Source organism: Bufo gargarizans, chromosome 2 (genome assembly GCF_014858855.1).
Source record: "Bufo gargarizans isolate SCDJY-AF-19 chromosome 2, ASM1485885v1, whole genome shotgun sequence".
Lineage (NCBI taxonomy): Eukaryota > Metazoa > Chordata > Amphibia > Anura > Bufonidae > Bufo > Bufo gargarizans.
In genome coordinates this window covers 304,928,310-304,942,553 of record NC_058081.1, presented here as the reverse complement: position 1 = coordinate 304,942,553, position 14,244 = coordinate 304,928,310, and the positions used below count along the sequence as shown (strand labels likewise).

The window sequence follows — 14,244 nt, the reverse complement described above, 5'->3', positions numbered from 1 at the left end:
AAGTGGAGTAGATTTGAATAGCTGGAGGGAAACGGATGCATATTCACAGCTAGCTTTTTTTCTATCTCACCCCAATGCTGGTTTCACAGCTACCCTGCTTAGTACTGCTGTATAATATCCTCATTGCTCCTGCTTCTAACGGTGTGCTCCAGATACGTAAGTGAACAGGATCTCCTCTTCTTTGTGTGCAGTGTATGAGAGACAATCACAGCAGCTAGTCTCCACCTTCTAGCTCAGGAGAAACTGGTGAAAATGCAGAATACATCATTGCCAAGAACATGCACGGCACCTTATTCTGAAAAGTGACTTGAAACAACCAGTATGCTTTAGATTTTTGTACACTGTAAGAATAGGTGGACTGCATTGCCAGAAGTTTACTAATATATTTAATATTTAATTCTCTTACTTTTAGGAGAGCATGACATATGTTAAGAGGCATATTTGTGGAATGCTGGTACTGCAGAATTTAAAATGACTCCATTGTGCGGCTTCATTTTAAAACATCAGAACGGCAGAGTTCCTACTCCCGATGCCCCCTGCCGATCATGCTGTTTGAAGAGATTGCAGCGCTCATACAAGCACTGTGTTCCTTGTTTACCTGCTTGCTCTCAACATTGCAGCAGCAAGCAGTGTAATTACAGCTCATCCATCCCATTCAAGTCAAGGTAATTACACCTGCTCACCGCTGCAATACTGACAGCGAGCAGGTAAACTGTGAAGAGAACACAGCGCTCGTACAAGTGCTGCGGTCTCTTCAAACAGCTGAGCAGTGGGGGTGCAAGGACTGCCCCGCCAATCTGATATTGATGAGAACCCCTTTAAATGTGCTCTGAACTATATCTTTGCAGGTATCAGACAGTCATTCTGCCTACAGCAATAACTGATTTCTGCTGCTTTCTAGGTACAAATGGAGGCATCACATTCATAGGTCTCGTTGCGAGTCTTCTTGGTGGCTTATTTGTTGGCATAGCTTATTTTGTCGCTCAGCTTATGTTTGTGAATGATTTAGAAATTGCTGCCCCACAATGGCCAATTATTTGGTATGGTGCGATGGCCGGCTTGCTTGGCTCAATCCTAGACTCTTATCTTGGAGCAATAATGCAATATACGGGTGAGTTTATCCTTTCCATTTTCTTATAATGTAAAAGTACAGCACAAACATATATGCATTGTGGTTTCCGTCATAAACAGATTCATTGCACGATGGACGCTGGCAGCGACCAACAGACCATTGACTTCTATTGGGTTTCCTAGTGGTGTATGCAGCGACATTTAACCTGTCAGGACGGAGTTGGTTATCAGGCTCCAACCTCCAGAGTTATTCAGTTTGGTCAAATTAGTAACTCTGCTATACTATTGATACCCTGCACAATGGTTCTCTGATCAGGCCCACCAGATCCATTGGTCCGTGTGCTATCTTTTTAAAGGCGGATAGCACACTCAAGAAAAATATGGTTGTGTATGAACCCTAAGAGATATCAGGCATTCGATAAAATACTGATTTGGTGGGTGTTCCGCAATTTTGGCAGACTTAAAGGGGTATTTCCCATCTCAGATATTGGGTGCATATCGCTAGGATATGCCCCCATTGTCTGATAAGTGCGGGTCCCAACTCTGGGACCCGCACCTACACAGAGAATGGAGCTGGAAAAGTGGTGTCGGGCGCATGAGCAGCCGTCCTCGATTCATTTCTATGGGGCCACAGAAAATATCTGAGCGCTGGGAATACCCCTTTAACAACACTGTGGCCTCTCTGTGTGTATATGTGGGCACAGGTCTACAGTGCATTGCCCACATATACACACAGGCTGCAGTGGGTTGTACTGCACATCCTTATTCGGTGTGAATGAGCCTTCATCCATCCTTGCACATTTAGTCAGTATTTGTAAGCCAAAACAGGAGTAGATTGGAGAGAAAAAGGACAATGGAAGGATTTGTGCCTCTTCTGTGTTTTGGACCCACTCCTGGTCACCAGAATATACAAGTGTGGGTGTAGGCTGTGGACCTGTAAATATGAACAAAAGCCTATTTTTTTTGCGTGTGCAAATTTTAAAAAATGACCTCAAATGTACATTTACTGTATATAATTACAATTATGTGAGAATACAAGGTTTGAGTGTAAATTAACAAAACTAATATTATTGTACATAAAGTCTTGGACAGCCATTTCCTTGACCAGTGCTGTTTCAGGCATAAATGGCCGGCTCTCATCTATGATAAGCGATGCATTTCCACTGGTACATACTTATCCAGATCTCTCAGCAGCGTATAAATCTTGGTGATCAGTTATACTATTATTCAGTTACTTACACACATATTTTTGTAGGTTTTGACGAGAACACGGGGAAGATTGTCAATCATCCAACAAGCGGTGCAAAACTGATATCTGGGAAGCCCATCCTGGACAACAACGCTGTAAACCTGTTTTCATCAATCCTCATAGCAATTTTGCTACCGGGAGCTGCCTGGAGTATTTGGCCGAGAACATAAATTATTGCACAATGGCAAAATACAGCAAAAAATAATACTGACTGTGTGGTATATCCTAGGTTTGCATGGGACAAATTATATGTGATATCACTTAATATCATTTGGAGAAAATAATACTAATGAACACTGAATGAATAATAATACAGCCACTCTCTTTTAGCACTTCATGTATGCACCTAAGGCAGTGTACAAATAGTTAAACTTCACCAGCTAAAACTATAGCCCGACTCATTTTGGTGTAACACTTAAGCACTGTGTATAAAGGGTGATTTCTTTTAAAATTTAGACTTGAAATAAATAGTAAAGTAGATAATGTGATATAACTGCACATCAGCCGATTTTCTGATCTTTTAGAGAATTGTAAATTTATTGTTTTTTGCAGTTGCTAATTTTAATGTGTCAAGTGGACCAAGACTTTTTTGCTGCTCGTGTCTGTGAGGAGCATAGATAACTGAAATGAATGTATTAGGCTAGGGCGACACTAGTCGTGGCTGGAATCGCTTAGTAGCGGTGATCCCATAGAAATAAATGGGATCACCACAGCAGTCGCAAGAAATCCATGTCCCATCCATCTTTTCACTCACAGTAAAGCCTCTATTATACAGGCAGATCAGCAAGCGATTGTCGGGAGGGAAGCGTTCCCTCCCGGCAATCGCTTGCCAGCTAGAGGAGGAGACCACTGCTGTTACATGCAGCAATCTCCTCAGTAACCTGGGGAGAAGCGATCACTATGCCATCAGTGTAAAATAAAAAAGATAAAGACAAAATTTAAAACTAATAATAAAAGCATGCTGCACCGCAGCTTCTAGCCCTGCCCCCAGTGACCATAATCCATGCATTGAAATGACTGTTTTGGGGGAAAAAACATCATTAATAAAAAATTGTAGTTGCACATTGTGCTATTAACAAAAGAAAATATAAAAAAAAAAACTAAAATACTAAAAAGAAAAATTACATAAAAATAAAGCACTATGTGTGATTGAAAAAAGTTGCAAAAGTTATTTACTTAACAGAATAGAAAAAAGTTATTGATTTTTAAAGATGCATGTACTAAAAGAGAGGAAAATGTGCCTGGTTGGGGGGGGGGGGGGGGGGGGTAAAAGGCCCTGGGTAGAGGATTGATAAATGTATGATCACTGGGGGGAGCCCAGAAAGGAGGTTCAGGTATTGATAACAGACGTTGCAGGCAGCATAAAGGAGATGTGTGCCTATCTGAGATTTGCCGCAGCCTCATGATGACATCACTGAGGGGGAGGAGCAGCAGGGCTGCGTTGTGATGGGCGCGGCTAGGCTCCAGCACCAATAAGTACAGCCTCTTGGGCTCGTTTCACCTTATTAGTATAATTATAAAAAACTATTTTTTTGGGGGGGCTAGAAAATTGTTAGGAGAGAAAGGTATATTTGGAAATGGGTGGTGGCAGACTCCCTTTAATATTTTTTTAATCATATTCTAAAATATTGCTAAGTGCTTGCATTTTTGTGTGCGGGGGAAATGATTCTTTCCCACCTTTTTTTTTCCTTTTAAGCGGAGTACAATGTGACTATAGGGCTCGGTAAGGGAACTACAGACCAACTCCCTGGTCTCTTAGTATTTTGCAGGTCGGCTTCCTCAGTCATGGTATTGTGGGGCACGGTCTTGGCTGTGGGTGTAGCTGCTGCCAATAGGAGGCAAAACTAAGTGAGGAAAGCCCTAGCTCAGGGGTAGGCAACCTCCGGCTCCCAGCTGTTGTGAAACTACAACTCCCAGTATGCATACTTGCTCTGCTCTTCTAAGAACTCTCATAGAAAAGAATGGAGCATGCTGGGAATTGTAGTTTCACAACAGCTGGGAGCCGGAGGTTGCCTACCCCTGCCCTAGCTAAATGAGTATCTAGCTTCGTGTCTGCAGGACGTAGACCTACCTGCTTGTCAGGTGCACGGGGAAGATTGTCGGTCCGCAAAATATATACGGTCGTGTGCATGAGCCCTAATACTGTAGCTGTTGTTTTGTTTAGTTTTTTTGTAACTGCCTTTTATGATGTATTAATGATAATATGGTTCCTTGTGTAAGCACTATTGGGTGGCACATGGACCAGCCAGGGCTTTCTGCCACCATACAAGGTTTGTAGACACGTTAATGCTGTGCGTATGTGTGACTTCTCTAATGTACAAAGCCATTAATTTAAAGTTTTTTTTGTGTTTTTTTTTTTTTTTTTTTTCAATAAATGAATCATTTTTACTTTGTTTGGACTGATGAAGTTGAATTAATGTTTTGACCAAAGCAGAATCAAGTGCACACGGTGCAGATTTGTATACAGAAAATGAGCATTAAATCTGCACTATTTATTGGGGTTTTTTGAGCAGCTGTTATGCGTTTTTTGTTGCAGTTTTTTAATTAACAACCCCATTGGAGTCTATGGGGAAAGCCACATATAAAAGGTGTGGAATCGCACAAACAGTTGATGCTGTGGATTTCAAAGTTTGCTCAGCAGGTCAAATTCACTTTGCTGGTACCATATTACAATGGTTTTTTTTTGCACTGAAAGCTAGTACTTAATCCGCAATGTGTGCAGATGGCCTAAAGTAGGATAAGAGAAAACTGTTTTTTCATGGTGGAGATTTCCTCCCACATCTGCTGAAAAAATTCACATTTTTCATATCCATAAAATGAACATCTATGGCATTTTTACAATAAAATTGCCATCTGCAGGGTTGAAAAGCCACAGCATGCCCAGAGTCCCATGCTGACTCCTCCACATCACCACCAATTCGTTGCAGGTAGAATTTTGAAAACCCCATCCAAATGTATTGTACTGTAAATTGTACCCATTTTTTTGGTGTACATCAAAAGTCAGTAACAATTGTCATATTTGAACTTGGCATAAATGTACTGAAATCAATTGTATTGCATATTTCAGTAAGAAGCTCACATTGGCATGCATCTGAACAATATGGAAGCAACTCACTTTATTGGCCTCTTTCAGACGAGCGAGTTCATCTGACTCGCAGAGTGAGTATGCGGCAGCTCCCATACTGACCTGCAGTTCTGATGGGGTTGCATAGCATTATATTGATTTATGATGCTATGTAACCCTTAGAGTTGTGTAATCCAATACATTACAAAACTGTATCATAAATCAACATAATGCTATGCGACCCCGTCGGTGCTGGGAAGTCAGAACAGGAGCTACCCTATACTCGCGCTGCGAGTCCAATGCATGTAACTTGCTTGTCTGAAAGGGGCCATTGTCAGGATTCAAATTTTGTTGGGGATTGATACAACTGTGTATCGCGTCCTTTTTCTCCTTCTCTTTTCCTCTTTTCTTCCCTAAGGCCTCATTCACAGATACGTGGACCACTGTCCGTGAAAACCTGTCCTGCTGAGTGCATGGCGTCATTGGTTGGTATGACGCCATGCTCGTCGTGCCGCCACCGCTGTACAGTAATATACTCGTATAGATCATACTAGTGCACTCAGCAGGACGGGTTTTCACGGACCGTGGTCCACATATGTGTAAATGAGGCCTAAAGGTGGAAACCGAACCAATCAAGAAGAGTCTTTCCTGCAGGGGATGACCACCTGTTTTATAGCAAAAAAAATGCAGAGAGAAACATGCTTCTGATAATGCCTTGTAATTGACTTCTTTCAAGTCGGCACCACTTCTCTATTCTTTTGCCAGCATTGCTTTCAGGCCTGGATGCACTCTACTTTTTATTTTTTTTATGGTTAATAATGTATTCATGTTTTGAAGAATGTTTTAAATGAGTGTAATGTTTAAAGATTTAAAGTTTCTCTTTACGCCTTTTATTACTGTCAATTGCTTTTGACGTTGTCTGCTTGGATTATTGTATTGCATGAACTCTGCCAGCCCAGATCTTCTGCTTCATCAACTACGTATTCACGCTCCTCATTTTGCTACTGCTGACTGATTCTACTCATATAAGGCCTCTTTCACACTTGCGTTGTCCGGATCCGGCGTGTACTCCACTTGCCGGATCCGGAAAAACGCAAGTGTACTGAAAGCATTTGAAGACGGATCCGTCTTCAAAATGCTTTCAGTGTTACTATGGCACCCAGGACGCTATTAAAGTCCTGGTTGCCATAGTAGTAGTGGGGAGCGGGGGAGCAGCATACTTACCATCCGTGCGGCTCCCGGGGCGCTCCAGAATGACGTCAGAGCGCCCCATGCGCATGGATGACGTGTCCATGCGATCACGTGATCCATGCGCTTGGGGCGCCCTGACGTCACTCTGGAGCACCCCGGGAGCCGCACGGACGGTAAGTATGCTGCTCCCCGCTCCCCACTGCACTTTACCATGGCTGCCAGGACTTTAGCGTCCCGGCAGCCATGGTAACCATTGAGAAAAAGCTAAACGTCGCATCCGGCAATGCACCGAAACGACGTTTAGCTTAAGGCAGGATCCGGATCAATGCCTTTCAAAGGGCATTCATTCCGTATCCGGCCTTGCAGCAAGTGTTCCGGATTTTTGGCCGGAGCAAAAAGCGCAGCATGCTGCGCTATTTGCTGCGGCCAAAAACCGTTCCGTTCCGGAACGGAAGACATCCTGATACATCCTGAAGGACGGACTGTCCATTCAGAATGCATTAGGAAAATCCTGATCAGTATTCTTCCGGCATAGAGCCCCGACGACGGAACTCTATGCCGGAAGACTATAACGCAGATGTGAAAGAGCCCTAAGCCATTGCCTACAGATTCCACGCTAGAGGCACAGAATCTAAATCCAGGCTAATGCCTATTGCACACGACCGTATGGCTTTTTCAGTGTTTTGCAGTCTGTTTTTCACAGATCTGTTCAGTTTTTTTTGTTTCTGTTCGTTTTACCGTATGGCATATACAGTAATTACATAGAAAAAATTGGGCTGGGCATATAATTTTCAATAGATGGTTCTGCAAAAACGGAACAGATACGGATGCATTTGACTTGAATGGAGCCACAGAACGTGATTTGCGGGCAATAATAGGACATGTTTTTTTTGCAGACCCATTGAAATGAATGCTTCCGTATACAGAACGCAAAATACAGCCCGTAAACGGGAAAAAAACGGTTGTGTGCATGAGGCCTAAATCTGGAAGGACCTACATAAAAGGGCTTTTCCATTACACCTACAGGCTCTGCTCTCTCTAACTTGTGTGCCCACTCTACTTTGATTGACAGGACCAAGCGTGATGATGTTTTCACTGCCTGGTCCTTTCAGTGCAGAGGGTGCAGAAGTTACAGAGAGAGAGCAGAGCCTTTAGGTGTAACTGTAATGTCCCTGTTGCTTTTAGAGGCTCATTTGCATATATTAAAACTTCATCTTTCTCACATGCACAGGTGATAATTCCACCTTTTATTTTCCAAAGGAGCTCTGAAAAATGAAAGCTGGAATCTGGTTGCTATGCGCACCTAAAGGCTCATGCCCACGAACGTAAGGGGCCCATGCTGCGGACTGCATACGGCAGTTCCGCAATACACTGGTCACCAGCCGTGTGCATTCCGCATCACGGATGCGGACCCATTCTCTTAAATGGGTCTGGAGATGCGGTGCGGAAGCACGGATCGGAACCCCACAGAATCATTACGGAGTGCTTCTATAGTGTTTCTGGCCGTGCCTCCGCACCACAAAAAAGTACTGCATGTACTACTTTTTTCCCCAATCGTCTCCATGACACCACATGCTGAGATCGACTCCCTCCTGATTGGACAGGAAAAACACAGAGAGGTTAAAACCCCCAACCCCTCCTCACATCACCAGTGTTTTTCCTGTCCCATCAGGATAGGAAGCAGGAGAGGTGCACGGAGCTCGTTTGGGCTCACCTGGATTGATTCATTCACAGGCCGAGGTCGGATCTGCAGTGCAGCTCTCCCTCCTCCGTTCGGTTAGGCCTGGGCTCGGGCGCTGACGAGTTGCCCCGGCGCAGATTCCCTGGGCTTGATGCAGGGGGAAGGAAGAACGTGGCGGATCGGCACTATGATGTGTCCCTTCCGGCCGGCAGGAGAATGACGTCAGACGCCGGGGGCGGAGCAAAGCGCGCTGACGTCATTCACATGCGCCACATGTCCTGAAGCCTAAGAAGGCACTATAAAAACTCACAGGACCTGTGTAATGGCGCCCTGCATAGTGTGGCTCTGGTGTTTGGTGGAGCATCTCTGGAGCGGTCGGGAGTAAGGATGAGTACACCACTCACGCCGGGCTCTGGAACCGAGCCTGCATCAAACCCTGGGACCGTGAGTAACCTGCTCTCAGGCACATGCGTTGTATGGATGGTTCAGTCTGCTCATCCTTTCCTCCCTTACCGTTTCGGGGAGAAAAGGATTCGGCTTCTACAGCTAAAAAAACTAGGAAGTGTGGTATATGCTGCAAAAGATTGTCTAACACTGGATCCAAGCCCCTGTGTAAAGAATGTACCTCCAGTGTCATCAAATCTGAGTCTTCCAGTTTAATTGAAGATATTAGGAAAGTAGTTAAGGAAGAGGTCCAGCTGGCCTTAACTGCCAAGGAACCTTCTCCCCCCAAAGCCCCCCCTCAGGACGCCCGTAGCATTAAATCGCTTATCCTGGATTCCGACTCTGAGGGGATGGCGGTCTCAGACTCCGAATCAGTGCAAAAACACCCAGCATCTTCAGATGAAGAGGGTGAATACAAGCGCTTCCTGTTTAATCCCGAAGATATTGATGAACTTATCAGGGCCACCATTCAGATGGAGATACCTAAAGCTCCTAAATCTACCCAACAAGAAATTTTTGGGGGTCTAGGGGAAAGGAAAAAGGCGGTTTTCCCAGTTCCAGATAGCGTCCAAAAACTAATTCGGTCCGAATGGGAAAAACCGGATAAAGGATCCTTTATCCCAAGGGGAATCAAGAGGCGTTATCCCTTTAGCCAAGAGGACTGGGAGACCATACCGAAAGTAGACGCACCGGTGGCTAAGGTGGCAAAACATACGGCGCTACCGTTCAAGGACTCAGCGCAGCTAAAAGATCCTCTAGACAGGAAAGCGGAGAGTCTCTTAAGAAAGACCTGGGAGACTATGGTGGCCCTTCTCAAACCGGGCGTAGCCTCTACATGTGTGGCCAGAACACTAAACCTTTGGCTAGAACAGCTGGAGATACATCTGGTCAATAAGACACCGCGGGATCAAATTCTAGAGAGCTTGCCTCTGTTAAAGATGGCAACCTCCTTTCTAGCAGACAAAGCAGCCGAATCGGTTAAACTATCCGCCCGTACAGCTGTTCTCTCAAATACAGCGAGGAGGGCACTATGGCTTAAAGCGTGGTCAGGAGATATCACGTCAAAAAATAAATTAATCGCACTTCCCTTCCACGGTCAGTACGTTTTCGGAGAAGATTTAGATAAAATCCTAGAAAATGCGACAAATAAAAAGGGATTTTCCAGAGGAGAGATATAAACAAAAAAAGCAGCCCTTTTGTGACCGATTCTTTCAGCCCGAGAATAAAAAAGATAAAGGGAAGACTGGGAGGTGGAGCTATGCGAAGGGAGGCAGGGGGAGAAGTTTCCTCTTCAAAGCCTTCACATCCAACAGTAAACAATGACGCCATACCAGTGGGGGGAAGACTCGGCTCCTTTCTGGGATCTTGGGAGCACTTAACAAACAGCCGGTGGATTTTAAGTATTATAGAAGAGGGTTACTTGATAGATCTACTCTCTTCCCCTCCACAGAAATATGTGATCACTACCCTTCCCCATCTCAAACTACTACCTTAAAAAACAACATAAAGAAATTATTAACCTTGGCCGCCATAGAGCCCATTCCAAAAGATCAGACAGGACTGGGATTTTATTCCCGTCTCTTCATTATAAAGAAACCAAACGGGAAATCCAGAGTGATTATAAATTTGAAACACCTAAACAAATATGTGAGATATCAAAAATTCAAAATGGAGACCCTGAAGTCAACAGTGAAGCTCTTAAACAAGGATGCAGTGATGGCCACAATAGATTTAAGCGACGTCTAATTATCACGTCCCAATTCACAGGTCGTCAAGGAAGTTCCTAAGGTTCGCAATAGAACTGGAGGGAAATATCCAGCATTTCCAGTTCAAGTGTCTCCCCTTTGGGATCTCTTCTGCCCCAAGGGTTTTCACCAAAATAATGGCGGAAGCCTTGACAACCCTGAGAGAAAAGGCAATTTGTGTGATCCCCTATCTGGACAACCTACTGGTAGTGGCAGACAACATAGAGACCCTGGAAACCCATCTCAGGTTAGTCCTGGATCATCTACAGAACCTAGGTTGGCTCATCAATTGGGGGAAATCGGATTTAATCCCGTCCAAACGGAAGGTTTTTTTGGGCATAACTTTAGACATAGTTTCCCAAAGATCCTTTCTTCCACCCCAAAAGATAGTAAAACTTCAAACAGCCTTGAAGAAATTCAAGAAGAAGTTCTGTTCAATAAGACAGGCCATGAAGGTGTTAGGGAGTCTTTCAGCCTGCATCCCAGCAGTAGCCTGGGCACAGTTCCATCTAAGGCCGCTCCAGAAGTTCATTTTAGACAAATGGAACAGATCACAATTAACTCTAGAGAGGAAAATATTTCTAGATGCGGAGACCAAAAAATCACTAAATTGGTGGCTCAGCAAATCCAACCTAGAGAAGGGGATCTTCTGGGCACAAGATCTCCCCCTAGTCATTACGACAGATGCCAGCCTCCACGGTTGGGGAGCGGTCGTCCAGGGAAACTCCTACCAGGGAACATGGGGGAATTATGTGAGACAACAATCCTCGAATTTCAAGGAGCTGAGGGCAGTGTGGGAAGCACTGAAACGCACAAGTCAGTTGGCAGAAGGTCGTCACGTATTAGTCTACCCGGACAACGCTACAGCCGTGGCCTTCATCCAACACCAGGGAGGCACAAGGCATCGCCTACTACAGAGCCTGGCAAACAAAATCTTTTCCTGGGCAGAAGACAATATACAATCTCTTTCAGCGGTTCATCTGAAGGGGGTTTTAAACATTCAGGCCGATTACCTAAGCCGGCACAGACTAGACCCAGGGGAATGGATGTTAGCACCAGAAACCTTCCACCTGATCACAAAGAAATGGGGCAAGCCGACGATAGACCTGTTTGCATCCAGGAGAAATCATCAACTAAACCAATTCTTTTCCCTCAACCCCAGGGATCATCCTCGGGCAGTAGAGGCCTTCAACCAGAGTTGGACAACAAACTTAGTCTACACGTTCCCCCCATTTCCGCTTATCCCCAGAGTGCTACAGAAGTTCCTAAAAGAAAAATGTACACTAATCCTGATAACCCCCTTCTGGCCCAAGAGAAGTTGGTTCTCTCTTGAAAGCCCTCAGCATGGAAGCTCCTCTCCCTCTACCTCGGAGGCCGGACCTTCTAAGTCAGGGGCCTATCACTCACCCAGACCTAAGAATACTAAAATTAACAGCCTGGATTCTGAAGAATCCAACTTATTAATGTTTGGTTTATCTAAAAAAGTAGTGAACACCTTACTCCTTAGCAGGAAACAGAGTACCAACGACAAGTATCTAAAAATATGGAAGAAATTCGCTGATTGGTCTGGAACCTCCTTCAACCAGTTCAGAGCCAACATCTCGCTAATCCTCGATTTTCTTCAGGAAGGGCTAGATTTATGTCTATCCCCCAATACCCTTAGGGTCCAGGTATCAGCTCTAGGAGCACTCTATAATACCAAGCTAACAGAACATCCCTGGATATCCAGATTCCTTAAGGCAGCAGATAGGATCAGACCTACAATTAGAAACATGGTGGCGCCATGGAACCTCAATACAGTACTAGGGGGTCTAACCTCCGATCCGTTCGAACCTCTGGACTCTACCCACATCAAATGGCTTACCATTAAACTATTTTTTTGGTGGCAATAACCTCAGCCAGAAGGGTCTGTGAGCTACAGGCCTTGTCCATCCAAGAACCATTCCTTGCAGTATTTGAGGACAAATTAGTTTTCAAACTAGATCCGACTTTCCTCCCCAAGGTAGTTTCGACATTCCATAGGTCTCAGGACATCGTTCTTCCTTCATTCTGTGACGATCCGAAAAATGATCAGGAAATCACTTACCATACACTAGATGTTCGGAGAGCGGTCTTAAAGAACCTGGAAGCTACCAGTCATTGGAGAATAGACAAAAATTTGTTTGTCCAATTTTCAGGTCCTAACAAGGGGAAGAAAGCGGCGAAAAGTTCCATCTCCAGATGGATTAAGATGGCCATCTCCGAAGCATACAAAGCTCAGGGAAAAGATGTCCCTGCTTCCCTAAAGGCACATTCTACGAGAGGCATGGCCGCCTCCTGGGCGGAAAAAGCTTCAGCCTCCTTACAACAGATTTGCAGGGCAGCAACCTGGAAAAGAGTTCATACTTTCACTAAGCACTACAGACTAGACTTGGCTGCTAATGATGACCTAAGATTCGGACGTAAGGTCCTGTCAGCAGTCGTCCCCCCCCTAATTGTATCTTTGATATTATCTCAGCATGTGGTGTCATGGAGATGACTGGGGAAATGAGTATTACACTCACCGGTAATCCGGTTTCCTGGAAGTCTCCATGACACCACATACATCCCACCCTTTTTTTCCTGCTATTGGCTATTATCCTTTCATCCTGGGGTTCTTCGTTAAAATACACTGGTGATGTGAGGAGGGGGTGGGGGTTTTAACCTCTCTGTGTTTTTCCTGTGTTTTTAACCAACTTCTGTGTTTTTCCTATCAGAAGGGGAGTCGATCTCAGCATGTGGTGTCATGGAGACTTCCAGGAAACCGGATTACCGGTGAGTGTAATACTCATTTGCGGTGCTGATCCCATTCAAGCGAATGGGTCCGTGATCCCCATGCGGGTGCCCGTGCATTGTGGACTGCAATTTGCGGTCCGCAGTACGGGCACGGAGCCCCTATGTTCGTGGGCATGAGCCCTAAAGCTCCATAGTTCAAGTTCACACTTCAGTTATTGTGAGCCAAAACTAGGTACAGGTCAAAAACACTGAACAGGTACAAATCTTTCCATTATATCTTAACCCTGTGTAGGCTTCACTACTGGTTTTGGCTGATAATAACTGATCAAATAACTGAAGTGTGAACTCTGCCTAAGCCAGTTTTGCTTTACACCACTTTTGATAAGTCTCCAAGTTTTTGGCTGCATGTTTCTTCATGCAGGTAGTGTAGGGAGGGTCCATTGACACATCCGTGTGTGTTTTGCGGATCCGCAAAACACGGACATTGGCAATGTGCGTTCCGCATTTTGCAGACGGCACATTGGCGGCACTAAGAGAATATGCCTATTCTTGTCCGCTATTGCGGACAAGAATAGGACATGTTCTATTTTTTTTCAGGATCGGAATTGCGGACCCGGAAGTGCGGGTCTGCAATTCTGGATCGGGGCCGCTCCTCGTGCGGCCCCATAGAAATGTATGAGTCTGCAATTCCGTTCCGCAAAATGCGGAATGGAATTGCGGCTGTGTGACTGGAGCCTTAGTCTGAATGCTGCACATTTAAAAGTCAATTTGCAGACATTGGAGGATATTTATTAACCTATGTATGCCAGAAAATTGGCAAAAGCCCCACTTGTGATTTTATTTTTTTATTTTTATTTTATAGACGCTTCGCCGCTTTTCCTAAAAAGTGCGCAGGGCTGGCTAAGCCGATTTATTATAAACTATGGCAGGAAATTGGCATATATTATACCTGAAATATCCACCTGCACCTTTCTGGTGTCTATTTCCAGTCTGGTGCATAGACCTACACAGATGCAGCACAATTATTAGGAGGCATGTGCCTCTT

The 14,244-nt window shown here is 44.7% G+C and overlaps 1 protein-coding gene across 2 annotated transcripts in view; it reads left to right on the top strand.

The window, feature by feature from the left end:
• TMEM19 (transmembrane protein 19) overlaps positions 1-6,275 on the top strand; it is a 45,883-nt gene extending 39,608 nt beyond the window's left edge. For both annotated transcript variants that reach the window (XM_044280440.1, XM_044280439.1), the window contains exons 6-7: positions 902-1,111; positions 2,327-6,275. In XM_044280440.1, coding sequence (XP_044136375.1) covers positions 902-1,111; positions 2,327-2,490 — 374 coding nt within the window. In that variant the 3' untranslated portion in view covers positions 2,491-6,275. The remainder of the gene's footprint in view (positions 1-901; positions 1,112-2,326) is intronic.
• Positions 6,276-14,244: the final 7,969 nt, after the last annotated feature.